Here is a 23,366-nt window from a genome sequence, read left to right on the forward strand (position 1 = left end):
CACATTTGTATTTAGTTGATATTTGATAGCCTTGGTGCTGCCCTCATTATTTCGTGGAATAATTCATTTCATCAATAACGTATGTTAGGACCAGATGGCATCGGGAAGGTTGGCGAAGTCGTTTTCTTCTTGTTTTAATATATATAGTTATCTGAATTTCTCTTGTTTTCCGATGCAATGAAGCTCGAGCAAGATGGTGGGACAGCGAGAGCCGGCGTGAACCGGGAGGCCTGGGATCGGGGCGTTCTCCGGGGGGGAGAACTAAATCGAAATGGAAATCCTCCACCCTTTTGCCGAATCAATCGACCCTATTACTTTTCAGCGATGCGAAGCTGCTTGCGAGGATATAGTCATTTCCTTTGATTCTCCAACATTTGTGATTTCCATCGTGTGTATGGCTTTACTAGACCTCGAGGTCCAGGTTTCAGGAGGAAGATAGCGTTAGGCCACGGGATCAAAGTGAATCCCAACATCTGAATGTGTAGTTAGTATGTTTTTCTTATCATTATCTTTACGACCAATTTCTGTCTGTAGCCACCACTTGTTAAATTGCTTCTTACTCATGTCGGATTAAAAAACCCAGTCACAACTTATACCTTTCATTTCGATTCTCTTTAAGTTCGTTTTAAACAATGAATATCAGCCTTGAGAATATCAACTTCTGCTATCAACCTTCTCCACCTAAACCGCGCTCACATGCCTTTCCTACCTCTCGTTGGAAGCCATACCAAGCCCCTTCAGCTCCAGCACGCCTGTCACCCTGGACTAGTCCCATTCCATCTAAACCATGTGCCCTCACGATGGCGAACATTCCCACCCAGAATGGTACACCAGGAACCTCCCAACAGTCTCAAGATCTGAGGGTCTCCTCCAGTGGGGGTACAACAGCAGTTCACAATGAATTTGATATCGAGTTTGAGGACACTTGTCTGGTAGAAAACACCTTGATAGTGTCTGAGAAGGGTCCAGAGACAAACACACCTGTGGCCACCAGGGTAAGAACGTCAAGGATGTATTTTCGAGCCAGAACGCGCCCTCAACAGTTGGTATGCTCAACCTACAGTGGACACGCCTCATAGCTTACTAATTGTGGACATGTAGATTCAGTGGCAGAGGCGACACAACTACAGACCAATGATGGTGATGGTCGTGAAATCGTGCATCATGGACCGGCTGTTGAAGTGGACAACGTCACACAGGGGCGGTCGCATCAGCAGGTGTTTCCATCGATGGACATTGCCAGTTATTCAAACTCAGAACAGGTTGGAACTGAGCAAGAGTATCCAGGTAGGCATGATTCACCAGTGGCTTGTTACATTTTCCTAATACACGATATACCCTCCAGTGGCCACTAGTCTGGGCTTGTCTGAAGATCACGTTGAGGCTTTAGGAACTAGCCGCCAGAGCAGTGCAAGAATGTCACTGCCAGTATGTACCAACTCATATGCGCAGATCTCTCAGTCGCCTTCAATGGGCATCTTGGATAACACACTGAAAATTGGAGGTGAATCTTGAGCTGAAAATATTCAGTCCGAGGAAACGGCTGTCGAGGGATCTAAAGGCGAGGTCGCCCCAAGCTATGAAGATGAGAATGCAATGGACGAGGCGAACATTACTGAAAGCCTCCGATACAGGAGCCTTGGGGTCGAAAATTCAAGTGCCGATATGGGTGAGAAATGAGAGACCTGATGACAATGATGGGGAAGGTGCCGCCTCCAGTTCCAAGCAAACCCATCCTAACTTACCTTCAAAAATACCTGCAGGTTGCTTTCTCTCTCTGTGTCGTCATCCACAGGCAAGACCTGGAAGGGCAACACAATTCCCATCTGTCTCCAAGATCATGCCGATCCGTCAGCCACAGTCAAGCGACAAGGACCACTAAAGAACCTGCACCCTGAATGGTCCGAGGTTGCCAAGATTCCAAGAATAACCACAATAGTGAGAGTAGTCCGGCAGCAGGTGGGCTAGTTGAAGATTCTTCAACGTCGGTATGCAGACCTAATTGTGAGCCAAAAGAATTCCCAGCAAAGACACGCAGGCATCCACCAAGGGTGAAGACAACAGCTGGAAGCACTTCATCCATGGCCAATGATGCTACTAGAGAGCATTTGAGTCTGTCACAGATACCACAGGACAGCAGCTTTGCATTCACTGATGGAGTACAGGAGGTCTTTGGCCGAGGAATTCTATGTATCCAACCCCATGGCCCTCGGAATGCGTATATCATAACATTTCTACCAGATGTCATTCCACCGGCGTCTACGCCATCGACATCTGAGATGCCTTCTGAGAAGTCGTCCGATTTGAGTGACCATGGCCTGGAAATTTCTGCAAGGGCGCAAGTGGCTGGCAATATGCCAGGTAATTATACAAAATGACATTCCGATTGACCCTCTAATTCTCGCCGATAATGGGCCCTGGGAGGCAGGAGATCTGCGTCAGCCGTCCTTGCAGAGTGATAGTCCAACAGTTTCAGAGATGATATGTCCATATCCAGACCCCCCACCTGTTTTCTGTGATGCACCAGACCAGCAAGACTCCATCACACAGAGGCAGGACGGTAATCCTAGGTCAATTAGCCCCCCTCACACCAAGGGTCATCAGCAGTTGCCTCGCTCCTATCCCAGTACTGAAGCCGGCATTTCTTCCTCTGAGAGCCCTCTTGATACCTCACACAGCGACAAAAAGTCTAAATCTCGCAAGCGAAAGCCGCACCAACCACATGAACAATCATCCAAACGGGTTTGAGGTCTCTCTACATCTATTGGAGGGGAAGATTCATTTTCAGTGCTTCGTCCACACTTCCTGTCTCTACCGCTTGACAAACGTTTGCAATTTCTTCGGAAGGCGCGCTACCATGTCACATTCCTAGATCTGATCCAATGAAATCCGGGAACAGAGATGTGCGGTCAGCAAGCCGCTTGACTCACCCACCTGATTACAGTGAGCCCCATGGGAGCTCCAGGAAGGGTATGCCATGGTCCCGTGAAGAGGTGGACCTTCTACTGAAGCTAAGAAGGGACGAGAGACGGCCTTGGTCGGCGGTGACAAGGTTATTTTCGAACCGATTTCCAGGTCGAAGTCAGGGCTCAATCCAAGTATACTGGAGCACGACCCTCAAGAATATGGCAGATTGACGCTCTACGGGGCCGCACTAGATAGAGTGTTTTTGCAACGGTCTCACTATTTCATGAAACTATTAAATATTCTAGCTTGGTCTATGAGATGCCCTGGCCTACCTTCCAACCAAGACGCTGTACTGGTTTCCGTATACATTATAAAAGTCCATCTAACGTTCTGGCTAATGGGATGAATGTAGATGAAGGCTGATCTAGACACCATGGAGTTTGAATGCTTCATCGCCTGGACCACTATCTTTGTGCCTGAGCAACATCGAATTCATAATACATGTATCAGCCATTAGGATCTAGATGGAACTTTAACATGAGGGTGCTCCTCCAACCTCCATCCCTCTTCAGGCCTTCTGACACTGTCTCATAAGCCGTTGTCTGCCTTCCCCCATTTAAAACTGCGATCGGCCATAGATGTTCAAAAGCAAGCAGGGATTTCTGCTTAGATAACTTATGAGAACGCGTCCTCTAAATCATGCACTGCCGCTTCACGGCGACGCACCTCTTCCGCGGAAGGCGGCGCCTCAGTAGCTGGATTGCGTTCGCCAAACAACTGGTCCTCTAAATCATGCACTGCCGCTTCACGGCGACGCACCTCCGCGGAAGGCGGCGCCTCATATGCTTTTCCGTACTTGATCTTGAATCTGGCGACTTTATTCAGGTCTGGTGAACCTGGAAGGATTTCAAAGTCCCCACCACTGTCGCGAAGACATACGAATCCCCGTTTGTCGCTGTTTGGAATCCAAGCAACTAAGCTCACTACATGCCCATCTGGGATACTTCCTTCTTGCTCATCATCGGCAAGTTCAGTGTCCCAGAAAGCAAACTTGACCGGAGTTTGAGGACTGGTGGCAGCGAAGAGATAGGACTGGGGGACATAATCCATCAAGTTGGACGTAGCTGACAGGGACATTGACTCGCCTGGGTTATCGATCTGATATTTCTGACCGCGTATTGCCTGGGATTCCAACCTCAGTTAGTCTAGAACTGCCTACAGGGCATAAAGATGGAGGACACCCACAAGTTTGTTGCCTTTAACGTTTTCAGTTCGGATCTTGAATACCTTGGCAGCTTGAGTTGCATTCCGTGAGGTAACTCTGCGCACTTTGCTTGGGTCTCCCCCGAAACTAGTGGGCAAACTACTATACGGAATCAAGCCACCTATGTGATTTATGTTTCCCAACGGCAATACATGTATCGCCTTTCCTCCCATCTCAAGCTTCACTTTCAGCCAATGTTTATATACAGCTGGCAAGAGGAATGTTGGAGTTAAAGCCATTGCGTACTCATCTTTCGCCACAATGTTGTCTGTGAACATAATTAAGTTTAGTCGTCGGCTAAGGATAGATTCAACTTACCGCCATCAGTACCTGGACATTTCTCATCCAATGAAAATTCCTTGCCCTCAGAGCCTTCCAGCTCGAGCGAGAACTCCACAAAATATGGTACTTTCGAAGTTGCAGTATCTGGTTTCTGATTTTTGGCGATCTTCTTAAATGTGTCTGGGATGTGTTTGAACCCAGGAAGCTTGCCAATGAGATCTGGGAGGAAGACAACATTTTCTTGCTGTCGAGTTGAATTAATACATGTCAGACTATTGACACGTCGGAATAGAGGCCATTTACCTTAATAGTGCGCCAGTTATAGAATGAATGAACTGTTGGGCACCAATCCGGAGGGCTGGGAAAAGGATCAGCGATGGGTCTGAGACCAAGCCCCTTAGATTGTGAGTGCAAGCCCTACCTGTTGCAAAGCAGTGTATCGCCACCTTGTGCCTCCCAGGACATTGACTTATTGTATGATATCTTCTGTTCTGTGCCATCACTTGCCGACTTGCTTTCATGGCTGTAGCTTGTACTTCCCCGGGCTGATGGGCCAGAGAAGGAAGCACTAACAGCAGCCTTAAATGCATTAGCCTTTTCCTCCTTAACGGAACTTGAAGTAGATTTTATGTCTTCAGCGGCGTGTAATCGACCCCCCAGCTGGACTTGCGTTGCAAAGAATTGACCTATTTAAAAAGGTGAGCAGCAGGAAGCTGGCTGATAAATTCAGCTCAGATAGAGTACTAACCGTAATCAGCAAAAAATTCCGACATGGAATTGAAGTCTGTCACCTTATCAAGGCGACTACGACAGACTGGGTCCAATTCCAATGAATTTTCATCCAATCTTATTACAACACGGGGGAACTGGGAGAAATATCAGTCTGTGAAATTCATCCATGCAGGGTATGCCCACGAACATTGTATGAAATGTGCATCATTTCCACATTTTCCTGGCGAGCCTGAGCATACCCGTCTTGCTCTTTCGCGCTAAAACCAAACTTGGCGCCAACATCATATCCAAAGACATTCCCCCCTCTGATGATAGATGTCGTGGTCAGTTTAAGCAATAGAGATTGTGGACATTGTTTCATTAGAAAGAACGTACGCAGCTACTTGGAAGTCGTGTTGGCTGAATGAGCTCCGAGCGAACGATGATTCAACATCAGTCTTGGCTTCTGTCATCCTTACATATGAATCATCCTGGATGCGGAACCGGGGAATGGCAAATCCAACAGTCTGGAGGTTATGAGCAGAGATTCTTCTTTTTAAGACAATGGGAGGTAGTCACTTACTGTATCTACCTCTACACCGGGAGCCTTCTTGTAAAACTCAACAGGCCTTGGCTTCAGGGTGAACGCTGGAAGGAAGTCAGCAAAGTTGGAATAGTATTAGTATTATACTCAGGCAACGTACCAGGAAGGAAGGATCGATCTATTCCATTCAAAGTAAGCTTGTTGTCTGGCGCACGCGCAGGAATAACTCGGAGGCCATGCAACAGGTCATTGTTTTGCATAACTATAGCCCAGTCCTCTTCAGACATTTCGGCTGGATAACTGCAATCTTTCAGCGTCAGGTTGAGTGGGGGGCCTCAGGTAACAAACGTTCTTGGGCCTTTGTCGACTTCTGCTGCCCACAACTTATGATCATATGAGCTTTTGAGCTGCTTCAGCACTGCTTTTGGTAGATCCCCGCTTTGCTAGACATCCATGTTAGTAGTGTGAAGGAGGAGCTAACTAAAACTGAATGCTTACAGAGAAGTTCATGTCCAGCGCAGAGTCAAGCAAGTTCTTAACTGGATCACTGAGTTGTACCTCTGTCTTCTTCCGGGCGATCAGGTACACATCACAGGTTGTCAGTTTATCACTCTCATCTGATCCATCCTGGAGTGGACAACAGTCAGCGATCTTAAGCTGAATTCTTCCGCTGAAGATGATTCCATACCACAGGTTCTTGGGCTTCTGTGGAGGCGCTACCACCATCTTTGCGCTTAACAGTTCCAGTGTCACTCTTCTTGTGAACCAGTCTCGCATACTCAGAGATCGTCGTTGTCTCCTCTACCCTCGCTCCATCCGCGGTGCAAAATGGAAGCGCTGAGCTGGAATATTTGTCAGTTGACCTTGTAAAGTCTTCTTGAAGTTAACAGGGTTGGCAGTGATTACTCAATTGATTTTAAGATCTTTTGGTTGTTCAAATATTTTCGCAAATATCCGAGGCTTTCATTCTCAAAGGTGGCAGCACTTCCAACTTTACAAACCGCCTCAGGGGATGCTTTTTCTGCGCCGGGGAAGGTCTTGAAAACCCTGACTGACAGCTGTGGGCCTACAGGCACAACTGGCTGCGCATTTTCCGAGACGCTCTCATCTCCAGGGGGATTGTTCGTGTCCCTTTCATCCGGTGTGGTGCCTTCAGTAACTTTGGGGTTGTTGGTGGATACCATTTTCATGAGCTTCTTCAAATTAAATTTGAAACAGGTCCCAGAAATCTTTCTGGCCGGTCTCTGATGAACTGGTTCAAGAGTTATTTTACACTGGGGATCTGGGAAAGGGTGGTTTATAGCTCCTTTTAAATTCAACCTGCTCCACTTTGTGGGCTGCGTCCTGGCTGCCGTCCTGATACTACATAAGGCAACGAGTATCGGAGACTCCACCCCATTGCTTGAGAGAGACCGAAGCTGGCTGAAGTTTTCTTTCCTTCGGGATATCATGGGTGCGCACGTGTACAACAGGCCCCTGAGATCTGCAAGATATCCACTCACTTACAGCTGAATCACTATGGGCGAATGGAGGCATCACCTTTTCAGCATTGTAAGGAGGGCGTGTCAGCTAAAACCACCCCCAAGGCGGGGTCAAAATATGTCAATCTGTTCCTGAGACCCTCAAGACTGCATGACTAGCGTATGTTCTATGCATTATTACCAATGATCGGCAATTTACTTACAACGTAGCATGAACTTGCGTTCGTAGAAAAACGCAATAGCAGAAATACCTCATGATTTAGACCTCACCACGGCCCGCCCGTGGGCAGAAGGGTAGAGCACAGCCCGCCCGCGGGCCGGCCGTTACATAATACCATCCTCCTCCCCAATTGGTCAGCTTCGCTGTTTCGCATGCCATAGAAGGTCCACGCCAGCCGCCACACTTTGAATCTAGGTGTGATATGTGTGATGGATCCAATGTGAACATCCGTCTTCCCCAGAAGGGGGGAAGGTGCTTGATTCTGCTTTGGTCCTGGGTTCTTGCTGATTTCTGCCAGAATAGGTTTTATCCACTTGCGAAGCAACAGCCTAGCTGCCTATGTAACTAGTGGTAGCTACATACTGAGTAGACCTGGACATGGGAACCCAAATGGGTACGAGCCTCGAAGGCAGTTGGGTATTGGGTACAAAGTCTGTATCCAAGTGCCAGGTCTAATACTGAATGACATTCGCCAGTGTTACCCACACCCGCTATGAGATCACACAGATCCTACTGCTGCTCTAAAGACAATAGACATCACCGAGATGAGAGAGGTAGGTATTGGGTGTCAGCAATACGCAGGATGGAAGACTCGGATTCTTGGCATAAGCCAACTGACACTTGGCTTGAAGATTATCACCATATGCTCGGTTGCAAGGACTCTTGGGGTATAAAGAAGCTGCTAAGTCACAAAACCAACTTTCCACCCATCGTTCATCCAAGCATAAAAAACCTTCTTCTCTTTACCAGATTCCTTGTGTCTCCAAATTCAGCCCAACGTGTTATCACTATCTAGATGAATTGAGTGATCTTGCATTGATTTCGGCAGTATCACAGGATCTTCATGCATTGACTCTACCCTTGCTATACAAAAACATTTCTTGGGAGTGGGATTCTGTTCCCCTATCTCGCATCTTACGCCTATTTCGAACAGTCATTCAAAATCCAAATCTCGCCTCATTTATACAACATGTCACCCTTTTGTCTGCACAGAAGAATGTGGAACAGCACAATTGGAATAATGAAAAAGTCAAAGACGACTGGGAATGGAAAAACAAAATATCCAAATTCAATGATGTCATTGAAGTCGCAAAAGGAGTGATTAGAAAGGCTGAATTTCCTGAAGAAGCAGTTCCAAAGTGGAACAGTGCCATTGAAGATGGCAACGCCTATGCACTAGTCGCTATTCTTCTCTCCCAGCTACACAACTTGGTATCTGTTCGACTTGACTATACATTTGTGTGGCAGTCAGGCTTCCCTGGCCTAATGCTAAGACATGCCCTGTTCTCCGCCCCAAACGGTACCATGTCAAAATTCGCCCATCTTGCTACAGTTGACTATGGCAGCAATGTTCCTCTTTCTGAGGAGGAGGAGCCGCTGTATGAGCATTATCCTGAAGGCTATCCTTCTTGCGACCCGAGCCAATTCATGGCGTGGTTCCACTTACCATCTGTTGTGTCTATTTCAATATGGCTACAGAATTTCCAGGATACTATCATTTCCCGAAAACAACTTGAACAAGTACATACATTGGTGCTTGCTCGCTCAACTCTTGCTGATCAGGAAGTTTATGATCTGCTGCAACACACGCCCAACCTGAAATCCCTCCACTTGGGCTTGGCATACAAGACCTCACCAGCATTGAACAACCCATATATCCTTCTTGATGCTTAGAGTCTGTAAGCCACACGTCGAGGCGCTATCAATGGGCGTGGAATACTACCCCTTCTCTCGCGGGAACCACGCGTTAGACTACAATGATTGGGGGAATAGAGAGGCGTTCCAGGGCTTTCTAAAAATGTTTCCCAAAATACGCTCTGCAGAAGTCCCTATAACAGTTCTATTAGGTGTCTTTCCTGAAGAAGCACCCGATATCAAGACTGTCTTGCCCAGTTCTCTGGAAGAGCTATGCTTGCAATGGGATAGTCAGGAAATGATGGGGCAGACATGGGATTGGGAGACAAATCTGCTTGGCCGTGTACAAGAATTACTCGTGGACCTGAGGTCTCACTTGCCAAGGCTCAAACGGGTCGTGAGACGCCAGATGGCGTGGTTTCCGGAACGGCGTGGGGATTCTGAGAAGGAGCGGCGGGAAATGCAGGCCGACTGCGCTCTGGTTGGAATTGATTTTCATGTGGTTTTTGACTGGTTATCTCTGGGGCTATGGACTGAACGGGTTAGATAAGTCTAGATGAATTGTATCCATCAAGGTTTTTTTTTTTTTTCTTGCACTGACCTCTACAGCGTACTCGCTGCTACGTATCAACCGGGAAAAATCTGGCCCGAGTACTTCATCATAAAAAGCACAACTCGGTTATTACACGAGTAAGAACAAAAACATACAACAGCCGGGATTCGCTGGTGATTACCCACCCAACTACTAACCGGCCGGCGTGTGGCTTAACTGCGGACAATGGTTCGGTGGGTGCCTTCCGGGTGGGTTAAAGGGTGATGCCGCTTTTCGGTCGCGCGACCAGGGTGAGTTAGGGTGAGTGCGCTATAGATGAGGGTGAGCCATCATCCAACATCGCGCGCAATCTCAATCCTTTGAAATCCTTCGAATCTAATGGCATGCTAAAGCGATTAATTATTGGCTGTCCTTTTCCAACTTCAAAACACCGATCCATCTTGGCATCGAGCTTGTTAAGAATTCGAATGAAGAACTAGAAGATGCCCCTGCTAGTTTCAACACAACTTCATCACAGTCAGAACAGGGTCACTCTTGGGTTGTGACATCAGACACTGTGATTCTCGTGGATGAGGCATAGAAGGCTTACAGTGATTCTGTGCTCTGGAACACAATTTTCAAAAAGAGACAGAAGTCTGTCTGTGCATATAATTTTCGACTATGTCTTTTCTGCTCTTACGGCAGTCCAGGCACAGGCCCAGATCAAACATTCTTCACTCCAGTTACCCTTGTCAACAAAAAACGTATCTCATTGACACCACAAAGCCAGCCAGGATCACCATCTATAGGCTTATTTTACAGCAAAGAGGAGTTCAAGGATGTTGTTTCACGATTGATTAAGTATCTCTATAAGCAAAAGTTCAGTTTTGATGAAGGTGCCCTGGACTACATATTTGTGCTATCAGGTGGTCATCCAGGAGCGGTTGAATCCCTAGTCAATGTAATTTTCCAGGTATGTGCCAGAATTTTAATTTTTTTTTATTTTGATGTTTCTCCCACACCACCAATAGTGAGGCATGGTGAGAAGCTTTATCTGAGTCAAGAAGCTAACAGTTTTAGAACTACCGCCATGACATCAAGCATGGGATTATTAGAACCTTGACAGAAGATCATGTCATCTGGTTCCTGGAGGGCACTGCCACAGTCTTTGACAAGCTTAGTAGAGAATCAGTTAATCGCTCTTTCCCTCGTATAGAGAGGTTCACAAGCAAGATTTCAAACATTTTGAACAAAATTACAAAGGAAGTGTTCCATTTGATCTCAATGATGCAGACATCAGGTTCTGCTATCAGAATGGTTGGATTCACAGGGTAGCTCTGGATGGTGATGATATTGCAGTTCTGCCATCGCGCTTACATGAAAAGTAATTATTCTCATATACCAGTTCAGTAATGGCATGACAGCAGCAACAGCAGCACTTGTATCAGCAACATCACAAATGAAGTGTAGATGAAGACAAGAGGGTTGAATATATGGTGCAAGATGGTCAATGGCGCGGTACCATTCTGAAATGACTTCTTGGTATTGCGGTATTGACCTTGAACTGAGAGGTTCATCGTAGTGAGCACAATCAGGGTGAGAATGGATTGGCTGCTCCTTGCAGCATGACCACCCTAGCTCACGGCTGCTGACATTAAGAAAAACAGTCAATTTAACAACAGGCTGAATAACAAATTTCTGCAGTCTCTGCAGATGGGAATTTCGTATTGATCAATAAAGTGTTTGTTGAGTACACAATTGGCGCCAGTTCGTTGTAAACTAGGCGGCATGCCAGTAGCAAGTTCCGGCAGTTTTGTCGCAATTTGTGATTACGATAATGTGGTCTGGCCAAGCTCTTCGTAGGAAATTGGACTTCATCGTGTGGAATAAGATGCTCGTAGATCCGCTGGCGAATTGCTCGGGGAAGACCTAGGGATCGTGGGCGATGTGAAAGATTTGACATGGAGAAGTAAAATGATAAAATGATAAAAATGAAAGTAATTAGGAAGAAAGAATAAAAAAAAAAAAACCGAAGCTTTTCAATTACTTTGTGAGAACCAGAGACAAGCGTACGGCGATACATTTGAAAGTGTGACGGCTCGATGCCTCAACGAAGAATTAGGGAAGGGATGAGGTCAGAACAGTGAGGGAGGTCCTTCCATACTTGGGAGGCCAGGCAGACGGCGTTTACAGTACAGCGTATCGGGAGACTATCAGAAACGGCAAAACTAACCACGAGGGGGAATTCACAGGTGCTCGTTTTGCGAATACAATAATGTCTACTTGTATGGTCATGATGGTAAGTTCCATATAAAATCCAGAGCCCCTCCTTCAAGCGCCGGTATCTGTCCACCACTACTAATGCCAAATGGAGCCATCGACGGGTCGAACGGCAACGAAAGCCAATCGTCCGCAGCCATATCATTCAGCGATGGAATGAAGCTGATATCCGACATGCTACGTGATATTGGTGTACTGTTCACCATTGTCGTATTGCCATTAGCAGTCCCATTATCAGGCCGTGAAGGTGGGCATGTAGAAGATGTTGTGGTAGTTCCACGGCTGTTCTTGCCCTTTGAAGATACTAATAGGTTGCGTCGTAGACGCGAGACGTGCAAGTCCAGTAGTGTAGCGTAACGGCTACTCAGATGGATATCATCCAGAGCATTGGATTTTAGCGCCTGGATGGTCCTCTCGAGGATGTCGAGTGACTCCCGCAGTTTTGCTTGGCGCGCGCCCAAACTTAGGGCCTTCATTAGGAATATGGACGAGCTTGTGATGCGCAAGAAAATCCGGACTGGTGAGAATCGCAATGCACCAATTTCTGCGAGCTGGGTGACCTTTTGAAGGATTTGGCAGCAGCCATCGATGACTTCTTGGATATATTCATAATCGATGGAGTCAATGTTCAGAGGGCGCACTTCTTCCAAATTGGGTTCGCCATCTGCGAGGACACGTTCTACAACGGCTTGCATTCCGACTGAGTGAGTATAGACGCGGACGAAGTGGTATTCTATAAAGAGGATATTGAAAAATGGCTTATCCAATACTGCGCGCGATGATAGTCAGCCCATTTAATACGGAATATAGAATCAATGGGACACTTACATTGAGGCCGAAGATATTTCTCTTTCCACTGAGTGAGCAACGGTCGAAAATGATCCAGTAAATCAATATACCGACCACTATGCAACTGCTGCCTCGCAAACGAAACAGAAGGAAAGAAAGTATCAGTCACCGATTTCGCCAACTTGGTCAAATCCATCCATGAGTCCATGAACGTGAACCATCCATCTCCAGAGCGGCTGAGATCTCTTGTCGCTTGCCCGCTTATAATCGCGTGATTCAAGCTCTGCGGCATAAGCGATATACACCCTATCCTCCATGCCAACTGGTTGATATACACGTATAGTAGGCGCTGTACGCGCTGCCTGCGGAATTTCATTTGGTCACCCGGCACGTGCCCTTCCGGTTCTAATGGAGAATTCGGTTCCTTATCCCCGACCTCGAAAATACCAAGTTCATGTGCAAGCGACAAGGCTGATCCAAGTAACATCCAGGACATTTGATCCGATCTTCTAGCAGGCTCGATCATATCTTCTAGCCACCGGTTAGCAGACAGCATATCTTCCTCGTCCGCGTTTGCGCGAGACTCGGTAGTCCCTGTCATTAGGTCACAATCCCAACCGTCAACTTCCGGAGGAAAATGCAGTGAACGAGGATGCCATTCGGACATCAATAGAAGTGCTTCAATAGTTCCAATGCCGCGAATCTTTGACGAAGTAGATTTGTCCTGACCAAATATGAGGCGTGTGATTAGTTGCTGGCAATGCTGCCAGAGTCGGTGGTGGATGAAGAAGTTTCTTGATTCGCCGCCAGCTCCTGGTAATACGTGATAGCGAGCTGATACCATCAGGATTGTGCAACAGAGGACTGGATCGCGTGTGAGTAGGCAGTAATGGTTTTTGTGGTTTCCGTAGAAGTCTGTAAGGATCGGGGATAATGGAGACATATTCTTGAAGAACCTGTCAACATCTAGTTAGTTGTATTTCGACTATGTCCAATGACAATGAGACATACAGGTCAATAAATGTCACCGCTTCCCTGGAAGTAAACCATCCCATCTTAACAAAACGGCATGACTCCCACACATCGAGGACCTCTTTCGACACCCGAGAGATTTTCACAGGGTGCACCATGCTCGTTGAACCCTCTAAATCGGCGCCTGAGTAGCCACCTAATGAATCTTCGCTTCTAGTAGTTCTGTTCTCGGAAGACAGAGCGTTTCCCGGTTGAGCACCTGCAGCCGTGCCATTTCCACGACTGTGGGCCGCAGCAGCTTCGAAAAGGATATTCAAAGCATCATTCCCGCTAGCAACGACAGTGCGCATCATCGAATTACCGAGACTGGAGGTTGGTTGTTGTCTATTTTGGCCGCTCTCGTTGATATTCCCGGTATTCTCTGCAAATGTGGTGTCATTGTTCCCCGGACTAGGTCCATACTCTGACACATCACGCGAATGATGTCTCTCACCAACATCATTTAATCGCCTTCTTCGTGTACTTGATGAAAGCGTATCAACACCATCTTCCGCATCTAAATAAAACCCACATCAGTACAGACGTGGCACAATCAAACCAGACCCGGATAACAACCCACATCTCTTATTTCCCCTCTCCCACGCCCTCTTCTCACTAAACAAACACTCCTTCTGCTCCCTCCGACACCTCGCACACGGAGGCCCGATCGGAGTACCATCTTCTCCCGTTCCCAACTCGCATTTAGCCTTGCGTTGCCGACAGGAGATACAAGCTTTGTAGGTGCGCTGGTACACCCGGTCCGCGGTGTGTTGTCCACGGGATGGCTGTCTGGTTTCCATATTGGTTAGAGAGGCGCATTGGCCAATAGCATTGAGAGGATTGTTATCTGGTGTTTTCTGGAGCGATATGAGGTCACAATCAGGAAGACGAGGAATGGAGGAATAGTGTCAAAATATCCGGGAGAGGGGGTGCGGGGCGGATGTTGCGAAATAGCCGCTGATTGCCGGCGGCGGGTGTTTAGAACATTCGGTGGAGGGTAGCCCTAACACCCAGGTTCAATTGGCGATCATGTTTTGAATAGCTTATAGCTATTGATGTGATTTGGCACGTGAAATTATAGTTCCTAATTCATTTACTTTGTGTCATTTTGTAGGCATAGTCACTAACTGGCTATGATATATCACGTGCATTCATGAAGTTTACACTCCCATCCCAATTCGCAGTTTCTTAATTGAAACCGAAGATAATAGTTCTAGAACAATTTCAAGAATAGCCACGAAAGATGGCAAATCAGACTACAGAAAACGGAAATAAACGGAACTCCGTCCATGTAGACTCGGGTATCTCAGCAGCGGAAACATTCCGCCCCTCCTACAGCCGTGCAGAAAGCAATCGTCAGTCCGAAATACAACGATCAACTCGATACATTGGCCAGTAGAGGGAAATTATAGATCATTCTAGGAATATGCCCCTGCACAACGGTAAGGAATTTGTACGCCTATTGCCGGGCAAGTTTGCATATTTACATCCGCTCTCATATTTGTAGCCCTGTGGTGTTCTTTGGTCACGGGTCGTGGGGTGGGCACTAATGGATCCTTTCGCAGACAACGCAGCTATCGGGTATTCCAGGTTAAACTTGGAGAAATGGACAAAGGAAGATCGGTCCAGTCGTCTGTGGGTGAACGGAATAGACTATTCGCAAGGAGTCAACTGCTTGAGGCACTTGGGATGAAACAACTAGAGCCATGATTATCACCCTTGAAGAATGGGCTGCCAAAGGCATTAAGGCGGTTTTCGATGTCGAGAACTTGCCCGACGATCGCTGAGTTGCTTAGTTGTTTATGAAAGACGCGGACGGGTTCTGAGCCGGGGGCTTGCTGAAGGCATCGTTGTTCATGTAGAAGCAGACATTGGGCTAGTAGAAGAGGTCGCTTTTGTGATTGTCAAAGAAGCATCTTTCTTGCTTTAAGTCTTGGGATTATACCATTACTCCGGTCGAACAGCCATAATCATATCACATTACTGGTTGTATGATAGTAGAAACGCTTGGCTGATTGAAAGAGGAATGTCCAGAATCAACTCATACTCACAATGGCTCCGCAATCTCAATAATAACACCCTCATACATCTATGAGTTTCAATGAGTTCCTGCACCGCTGAGTGGGCTTTAGTGTTCAATAAACGCCCAGTGCGTGGTTAGTGTTGATCAGTGAGTATCCCAAAGCCCTTCGGAAATAGTCCCGCGCTACCGTATTAGGAAGTCAGACAAATACATTACAGTACCAGACCACTATATCTAGACAGCAGCATCTAAAACCAAGCCGTCGTCCCCCACAAAAAGCAAGAAGCAACGAATAATTTCACACAAGCAAACTCACACAAACAACCCACCAAAATGACGGACATCACCAACATAACTCTCTACACCTACTTCCGCTCCTCCTGCTCAGCGCGCCTCCGCATCGCCCTGCACCTAAAAGCCCTCCCTTATACCTCCATCCCAATAAACCTCCTCAAAGACGAGCAGCGCGCCCCTACCTACGGCACCCTAAACCCCTCGCTCACCGTCCCGTCACTTATCATCGAACACGGCAATCAAACCACAACAATAACCCAATCCCTCGCCGCCCTCGAATACCTCGATGAAATCACACCTTCAACACCCTCTCTCCTCCCCCCGTCCTCCGACCCCGAGACCAGGGCTACTCTCCGCACCCTCGCATCTATCATAGCCTGTGACGTGCAACCCGTTACGAACCTGCGAATCCTAAAGCGTGTCGGACCACTTGGTATGGACCGGGCGGCGTGGTCGAAGGATTTGGTTGTCGAGGGGTTTAGGGCGTACGAGGCGATTGTGAAAAAGACGGCTGGGAAATTTAGTGTGGGGGATAGTGTTACGCTGGCGGATGTTTGTTTGGTGCCGGCTGTTTGGGGGGCGGAGAGGGTTGGGGTGGATATGGGGGAGTTTCCGACTATAAAGCAGGTGGCGGAGAGGTTGGAGGGGGAGGAGTGTGTGAGGAGGGGGCATTGGATGACGCAGGAGGATACGCCGGAGGAGTTTAGGGTGAAGGAATAGATTTGTAAATAGGATTGATCTTTTATATGTTTATACTTGCACAAGGATGTCGGATCCTACTTGAACGTTCAGGTTTATAGTCATTTCGTATTCTTCACTTTTCATACAGCAAACATTTAAGATAAAAACGGAGAAATGAACTATCTAAAATTCAAGCTTCAACGCCGGCAGGATAGTAGCCTCACAGTCACCGAAGCCCACGTAACTTCCCTCCTCACCAGCCAAACCACGCAGAACAACGCGATCGCCATCCTCCAAGAAGATACGCTCCGAACCATCACTCAGCTTGATGGGATTCTTTCCATTTGTCTGCTCCAGAATACTACCCTGTGTTTGCGGCTCCTTTCCAGAGATCGTACCACTACCAAGCAGATCACCAGTGTTCATGTTGCATCCCGTAATGGTATGGTGCGTAAGCATCTGAGGGAACGAGTACAGAAGGTTCTGCGCGTTGCTCTTCGAGATAACCGTCGACTTTCCACCATCAGGCGTAATTTCAACTTCGAGGGGAATGTTGAAGGCGTTGACAGCGCGCTTCTCACGGAGATAGGGCAGCAGAGTCTCACGGTCACCTGGCTCGAGACCCGGCGCGCGGAAGGGCTCCAATGCATCAATGAGGACAACCCAGGGGGTGATTGTGGTGGCAAAGTTCTTCGCGTTGAAAGGACCCAGAGGAACGTATTCCCAGGCCTGAATGTCACGGGCAGACCAGTCGTTCATCAGTACCAGACCGAAGATGTGGTCCTCGGCTTCGTTAACGGGAACTGGCTTGCCCAGGTCATTGGGCTTGCTAACAAACGCAGCCAGTTCCAATTCAATGTCCAACTTCTTGCACGGAGAGAAGGTAGGGACCTTGGGGTTGGCAGCTGGGTTGGTCAGGATTTGTCCATTGGGACGGTGGATGGGTGTGCCCGAAACGATCACAGACGATGCGCGACTGTGGTATGCGACAGGAAGATGGGTGTAGTTGGGCTGTAGAGCATTTTCTGGACCACGGAAGAGCACACCGACGTTGTAAGCGTGGTTGAGACCGGCGTAGAAATCCGTGTAGTCACCGATTTGCAGAGGGACGTGGTTCGTCACTTCTGACAGAGGCAAGAGCGCTTCCTTCTGCAAGCTTGCATTGTCTTTGAGGACTTGAGGGTACGGAGTGTCGGCGCGGAAAACGGCTTGAAGGTATTCGCGGACCTGGCGATGTACCGGACGACCGAGAGCGGCAAAGGCGTTCAATGTTGGCTCGTTAAAGACGCTGAGATGAGGCTGGATTGCGGGGAGCTGCGAGAAGCCAGAAGACGAGGCAAAGGCGCTCAAGTTCAGCGCATATTCACCAATTGCGATCGCGGGAACTCGAGGGGATGCCTTTGTTGAGGAGATAATGCCAAAGGGGATATTGGCCAGCGAAAAGGGTGAGTTCTTCGGGATCTGAAGCCACGAAGCCATTGTTTCGATATAGATAAGGTTGAAACTTGACAGGGTATCTATGAGGATAATTCAAGAACTTGGAGAGCGACAAGAAGGCCGATTAAAAAGACACTGCCCCTCCTTCTAATCCTAGCTTCTGCTGTCCTCGTCATCTCCTCTAACCGTGTCGCCTTCCCTTTGCGCCGTCCTCAATTTTCCGTTGTTCTGGGACTGCGGAATCAAGTCCGCCCCCTCTCCCCGCTTATTGCCGGCTATATTCCGCGACTTCCCCGCAACCTTGCTTTACGCGGATGAAAATTCCCGTCGCGACGGACGAAGTCGCAATAGACTGTGGAAGGGAAAGGATGATGGATATATTTCACAGAGAGCCCAGTTGAGCTTGCCCTTCCAGGAGATTGACTATTTGGAACTATCTACGAGAAGGAACACCACTGAAACGACACCGCCAACACAATGCCGGTTACTCAGTTTAAACACCCCGATCCATACAAATACCAGAATGGCTTCGACTCTTATCATGAGTACGTGATAAAAACCACAGAAAGGGAAAGTGACAACTGCTAACGATAATCCCAACAGAACCGAAGCCATCGAAGGCGCCCTTCCAATAGGACACAACTCCCCTCAAAAAGCGCCATATGGCCTCTACGCCGAAAAACTCTCCGGAACAGCCTTTACCGCTCCCCGACATGAGAACAAACAGACCTGGGTCTACAGAATCATCCCCGCAGCATCCCACGAGAACTTCAACGCTGAGGAAACAGATACATACCACACGCGCATGACAACCGAAACTCACAAGCTGCACCATATCCCCAACCAGTTGCGGTGGAATCCGTTTGATCTGGACGAGAAGGTTGACTGGGTTCATGGTTTGCATCTTGTGGCAGGCGCAGGAGATCCTACCTTGAAACATGGTCTTGGGATTCTGCTGTACGCCGCTGGAAAGGACATGGGCAAGGAGGCGTTTTACTCGGCTGATGGAGACTTTTTAATTGTTCCCCAGCATGGCGTGTTGGATATTCAGACAGAGCTGGGAAGACTCGTCGTCCGTCCGAATGAGATCTGCGTGATTCCTCGTGGTGTGAGATATCGCGTGACTCTTCCCGATGGTCCTGTGAGAGGATATATCTGCGAGCTTTACCAGGGCCACTTCCAGCTTCCCGAGCTGGGCCCAATTGGTTCCAACTGTCTAGCCAACGCACGAGACTTCCAGGCTCCTGTGGCTTCCTTTGAGGACGATGAGTCTGAGTACCATCTGTATAGCAAGTTCGCAAACACTCTCTTCTCCGCCCGTCAGGACCACTCTCCGTTTGATATCGTTGCTTGGCACGGCAACTACTATCCCTACAAGTATGACTTGGGACGATTCAACACCATTGGTTCGGTTTCTTTTGACCATCCCGATCCGTCGATCTACACCGTCCTCACTGGCCCGTCGGACCACGTTGGTACAGCGATCGCGGACTTCGTGATCTTCCCTCCCCGCTGGCTCGTGCAAGAAGACACCTTCCGTCCCCCATGGTACCATCGTAACACCATGTCTGAATTCATGGGACTGATTGCCGGAAACTACGATGCAAAGACTGGTGGTGGCTTCCAGCCGGCTGGCGCCAGTCTGCACAATGTCATGAGTGCCCATGGTCCGGACATGAGTGCTTTCGAGGGGGCGAGCAATGCGGATTTGAAGCCTCAGAAGATTGGAGAGGGAAGTATGGCATTCATGTTTGAGAGGTGAGTTCTGTCTTCGTTCACTACACAGAAATATCTTGCTAACCTATGTGTGTAGTTCGCTCATGGTCGGTGTATCTGAATGGGGTCTGAAGACTTGCGAAAAGGTGCAAGAAGAGTACAACGATCACAGTTGGCGTCCACTCAAGAGACATTTCAAGGATCCTCGCAAGGCATGAGCAGGTGTATTTGATACCAGTGTTTTGATGTAGCAATAGCAATGTCTTAGTAAAGAGAATCGTTGAAGCAATGGCAACACACGTATGAAAAGCATTTCCTAGTTAAACACACGTTATTCAGATATACACAATGACATTGTAACAGAATAACGGCTACAAAGTAACAACTCATCCTACAACCTCCTTCCTCATCGCCTCCTTCACAATAGCTCCACACATCTTCGCATACGGATTCGTCTGCACCGCCATTTGCTGCGCAATCTTATTCCCATATCTCCCTCCCAGGAAAAAGTCCCTACTCGCCATCTCCTCCAACTGATCGGATCCCAGCTCCCACAGTTGTCCCACCCCTTGAGCCTTGGAATTCCTCCTCGCCCTGGCAGCTTTAAGCAGCAGATACCCGCGATGTGTATGCGTGTCTGCCAGGATACGCGCCTGAAGGAGAGAGACGGGGTCTGCTGGTGATAAAGGCGTGGATAGGTTGATTGCTTGTCCCAGATCAGCGAAGAGTCGAGAAACAGTAGGCGCATTCGCTGGATCCGTGAACATTGCATCCCCCGTTTTTAATTCCAGCTTCTCACTCAGACTAGATTCCTTGTCAACAAGCATCCGAAGCACCTGCGCTCTATTAGCATAGGCGGGCGGGTAAGTCGGGTTATCCTCGATAAGAGCGTCTAGGGCTGTAATGGCGGAGTGGATGGTTTCTTGGGAGACATTGTCGATTTGGAGGGATTTTATGATGGATTTTTCGCGGTTGCCGAGTAACTTGTGATCTTCCGGGGTGATTTGTAGGTTTGCAGGGAATGGGGGGAGGGTTGAGTCGATTTGTATTGCTGAGGATGGGGAGGATTCGGCGTCGAAGAGAGCGTGGAGGACGGCGGAGTCGTTGGTTGTTAGGTTTGACATTTTGACGTTCGTAAAGTAGGTACACAAGAGAATTTTTGCGTATGGAAATGCGAATGATAACGAGAAAACGGAATATATATTATCATTATTTATTTACCTTTGCTCGTTCGTCATCGCGTTGAATGCTATGGCCCCGGATATCGCAAACACCCGCTATTTTCCGCTCCGCACCGTGAAATACCCGCTAACAACCGCCATCATCCTTTGTTTGCCGTGGCTTACCCTGGGTGTTGCTTCTTCGATAACCATGATTTTTATGTTAGTCGCGGCTACTTTATGGAAAGGAAATCGAAGATAGGATGATAACCGTGTCAACCATGGTTTATAAATACCGCTCCATCTACTGGTCATCCCCAGCATCATCCAAACAGCCCTGATCTAACATAGTCTCTTGATCCAAGATTCAAGTCCCAACCAAGTCTTTAAATAGATAAACAGAACAAAATGGCACCATCAGCACTCCCAGACTCAACCCTAACAAGCGACTCCTCCCCGCTCGCCTCCTACAAAGCCTACGACCACGTCCACTGGTACGTCGGCAATGCCAAGCAAGCCGCCTCATACTACACCACCCGCATGGGCTTCAAGCGCATCGCCTACCGCGGCCTCGAAACAGGCTCCCGAGCAACCTGCTCGCACGTCATCCGCAACGGCGCCATCACCTTCATCCTAACCTCCCCGCTCCGCTCGCTCGACCAACTCGACCGCTTCACTGCCGAAGAACAGGACCAGCTCCGTGAGATTCACGCACACATTGAGAAACACGGGGATGCAGTGAAGGATGTCGCGTTTGAGGTTGATGATGTAGAGGGTGTTTTTGGGGCTGCGGTGAAGAATGGAGCGAGGGTTGTGCACGGGGTTAAGGTGTTGGAGGATGAAGGGGGTGTGGTGAAGGTTGCGAGGGTGCAGACGTACGGGGAGACGACGCATACGTTGCTTGAGAGGGGGGATTATCGGGGGGCGTTTCTGCCAGGGTATCGGTTGGAGAGCGGGGTGGAGGATCCGGTTGAGAGGTTGTTGCCGGGGGTGTTTCTGAAGAGGATTGATCATTGTGTGGGGAATCAGGATTGGGATGAGATGGAGGAGATTTGCGAATAGTACGTTTTCTAACTTTCTGCTTGAGATGATTGGTTGACCTTTTCCAGTTATGAAAAAGCCCTTGGCTTCCATCGTTTCTGGTCCGTTGATGACACTCAGGTTTGCACGTGAGTAATATACTCTCTACAACCCTCTACAATTGAGATTAACTAACAAATGCAGCGAATTCTCGGCCCTCAAGAGTATAGTCATGGCCTCCCCCAACGAAATAGTCAAAATGCCCATCAACGAACCGGCCAAAGGCAAGAAACAATCCCAGATCGAAGAATACGTCGACTACTACAACGGCGCCGGCGTGCAGCACATCGCCCTCCTAACGGATGATATCATCCGCGACATCACGAACCTCAAAGCGCGTGGAGTCGAATTCATCAAGGTCCCGGATGCGTATTACGAAGATGTGCAGGTGCGGCTTAAGAAGGCAGGACTTGTTCTGGAGGAGGATTTCCAGACCATTCGCGATTTGGATATCTTGATTGATTTTGATGAGGGTGGGTATTTGTTGCAGTTGTTTACGAAGGTGAGGAAACCCAATTCAACACTAGAAAATAGAGCTACTAACGGTGTATAGCATTTGATGGATCGTCCAACTGTCTTCATTGAGATCATCCAGCGACACAACTTTTCTGGCTTCGGGGCTGGGAACTTCAGGTCGTTGTTTGAGGCGCTTGAGCGGGAGCAGGAGCTGCGTGGTAACCTTGTGTAGTTTCTATAGCTTGGCTTTCGACTGATATCGTATATGGTATATGAATTATGACTTGCGTGTACATAATTTATCTCAATTCAAACATCTTTCAATAACTTGCTTAGCATACTCGCACATTATACGTGCTGTATCTCAGAGAACAGATATTTTGAACCAGGCTATTCAAAAGAAAGAAACCAAAATAATGACAATTTGTACACACCATAACATCGCAAACCTAATCATTACCATTTTAGTTTGGCACATAATACTCTTAGCTGGAGATGTAGCTGAACCTGTGGCAAGGTGGCCGAGTGGTTAAGGCGGCAGACTTAAGTCAGACAATTCTGAGGTTTCTGCTGATCGTAAGATCTCGTGGGTTCGAACCCCACCCTTGTCATTTTTTATTTATTCCCCGATCACCTTAATTATTCCATATAAGTTTTCGTGGTTATTATGGGCTTTTCAAGTGGGCTTTTCAAGGCTTGAAAATTCTTATTTTTATTTTAATATAATATGACATCTAAGCGTATATCATATTAGTGAAAATTGGGCGTGTAGCTCAGTTGGGAGAGCGTCCCAAGTAGGTTGGTGATGGTCCGAGTTTCGAGTTCTCGCATGTCCGTCCAGTTTCTTTATTGGTTGTTTGTTC

The 23,366-nt window shown here is 48.0% G+C and overlaps 8 protein-coding genes and 2 non-coding genes across 10 annotated transcripts; 6 read left to right on the forward strand and 4 right to left on the reverse strand.

Moving 5' to 3' along the window:
- Nucleotides 1–800: 800 nt before the first annotated feature.
- Nucleotides 801–1,515, forward strand: ACHE_80514S (uncharacterized protein; the record flags this gene model as incomplete). The annotated part of the gene is made up of 4 exons (XM_043283893.1): nucleotides 801–913; nucleotides 970–1,046; nucleotides 1,102–1,287; nucleotides 1,346–1,515. 4 exons carry the CDS (start codon nucleotides 801–803, stop codon nucleotides 1,513–1,515), a joined length of 546 nt encoding a protein of 181 aa, XP_043141127.1.
- Nucleotides 1,516–3,582: 2,067 nt separating this feature from the next.
- ACHE_80515A (uncharacterized protein) lies at nucleotides 3,583–6,892 on the reverse strand (the record flags this gene model as incomplete). The annotated part of the gene is made up of 14 exons (XM_043283894.1): nucleotides 3,583–4,089; nucleotides 4,153–4,439; nucleotides 4,490–4,697; nucleotides 4,757–4,811; nucleotides 4,875–5,139; nucleotides 5,202–5,319; nucleotides 5,373–5,490; nucleotides 5,561–5,691; nucleotides 5,748–5,812; nucleotides 5,869–6,008; nucleotides 6,057–6,151; nucleotides 6,207–6,335; nucleotides 6,397–6,550; nucleotides 6,615–6,892. The coding sequence occupies 14 exons, from the start codon at nucleotides 6,890–6,892 to the stop codon at nucleotides 3,583–3,585; spliced, it is 2,550 nt and encodes an 849-aa protein (XP_043141128.1).
- A 4,975-nt stretch (nucleotides 6,893–11,867) lies between these two features.
- Nucleotides 11,868–14,456, reverse strand: ACHE_80516A (putative C6 transcription factor; the record flags this gene model as incomplete). Its single annotated transcript, XM_043283895.1, has 4 exons — nucleotides 11,868–12,625; nucleotides 12,685–13,601; nucleotides 13,657–14,173; nucleotides 14,237–14,456. 4 exons carry the CDS (start codon nucleotides 14,454–14,456, stop codon nucleotides 11,868–11,870), a joined length of 2,412 nt encoding a protein of 803 aa, XP_043141129.1.
- Nucleotides 14,457–16,012: 1,556 nt separating this feature from the next.
- Nucleotides 16,013–16,693, forward strand: maiA (maleylacetoacetate isomerase MaiA; the record flags this gene model as incomplete). The annotated part of the gene is made up of 1 exon (XM_043283896.1): nucleotides 16,013–16,693. The coding sequence occupies one exon, from the start codon at nucleotides 16,013–16,015 to the stop codon at nucleotides 16,691–16,693; it is 681 nt and encodes a 226-aa protein (XP_043141130.1).
- A 144-nt stretch (nucleotides 16,694–16,837) lies between these two features.
- fahA (fumarylacetoacetate hydrolase FahA) lies at nucleotides 16,838–18,133 on the reverse strand (the record flags this gene model as incomplete). The annotated part of the gene is made up of 1 exon (XM_043283898.1): nucleotides 16,838–18,133. The coding sequence occupies one exon, from the start codon at nucleotides 18,131–18,133 to the stop codon at nucleotides 16,838–16,840; it is 1,296 nt and encodes a 431-aa protein (XP_043141131.1).
- Nucleotides 18,134–18,568: 435 nt separating this feature from the next.
- On the forward strand, nucleotides 18,569–20,025 carry hmgA (putative homogentisate 1,2-dioxygenase (HmgA); the record flags this gene model as incomplete). The annotated part of the gene is made up of 3 exons (XM_043283899.1): nucleotides 18,569–18,636; nucleotides 18,695–19,849; nucleotides 19,905–20,025. The coding sequence occupies 3 exons, from the start codon at nucleotides 18,569–18,571 to the stop codon at nucleotides 20,023–20,025; spliced, it is 1,344 nt and encodes a 447-aa protein (XP_043141132.1).
- A 168-nt stretch (nucleotides 20,026–20,193) lies between these two features.
- Nucleotides 20,194–20,931, reverse strand: hmgX (the record flags this gene model as incomplete). Its single annotated transcript, XM_043283900.1, has 1 exon — nucleotides 20,194–20,931. One exon carries the CDS (start codon nucleotides 20,929–20,931, stop codon nucleotides 20,194–20,196), a length of 738 nt encoding a protein of 245 aa, XP_043141133.1.
- Nucleotides 20,932–21,375: 444 nt separating this feature from the next.
- On the forward strand, nucleotides 21,376–22,735 carry ACHE_80521S (4-hydroxyphenylpyruvate dioxygenase family protein; the record flags this gene model as incomplete). The annotated part of the gene is made up of 4 exons (XM_043283901.1): nucleotides 21,376–22,028; nucleotides 22,077–22,136; nucleotides 22,192–22,549; nucleotides 22,601–22,735. 4 exons carry the CDS (start codon nucleotides 21,376–21,378, stop codon nucleotides 22,733–22,735), a joined length of 1,206 nt encoding a protein of 401 aa, XP_043141134.1.
- A 279-nt stretch (nucleotides 22,736–23,014) lies between these two features.
- Nucleotides 23,015–23,114, forward strand: ACHE_t80012S. Its single transcript has one exon. It is a non-coding gene; the product is annotated as a tRNA-Leu (tRNA).
- Nucleotides 23,115–23,265: 151 nt separating this feature from the next.
- Nucleotides 23,266–23,339, forward strand: ACHE_t80013S. Its single transcript has one exon. It is a non-coding gene; the product is annotated as a tRNA-Leu (tRNA).
- The last annotated feature ends 27 nt before the right edge of the window (nucleotides 23,340–23,366 follow it).

The sequence above is a fragment of the Aspergillus chevalieri genome, chromosome 8, assembly GCF_016861735.1.
Source record: "Aspergillus chevalieri M1 DNA, chromosome 8, nearly complete sequence".
NCBI classification, from domain to species: domain Eukaryota; kingdom Fungi; phylum Ascomycota; class Eurotiomycetes; order Eurotiales; family Aspergillaceae; genus Aspergillus; species Aspergillus chevalieri.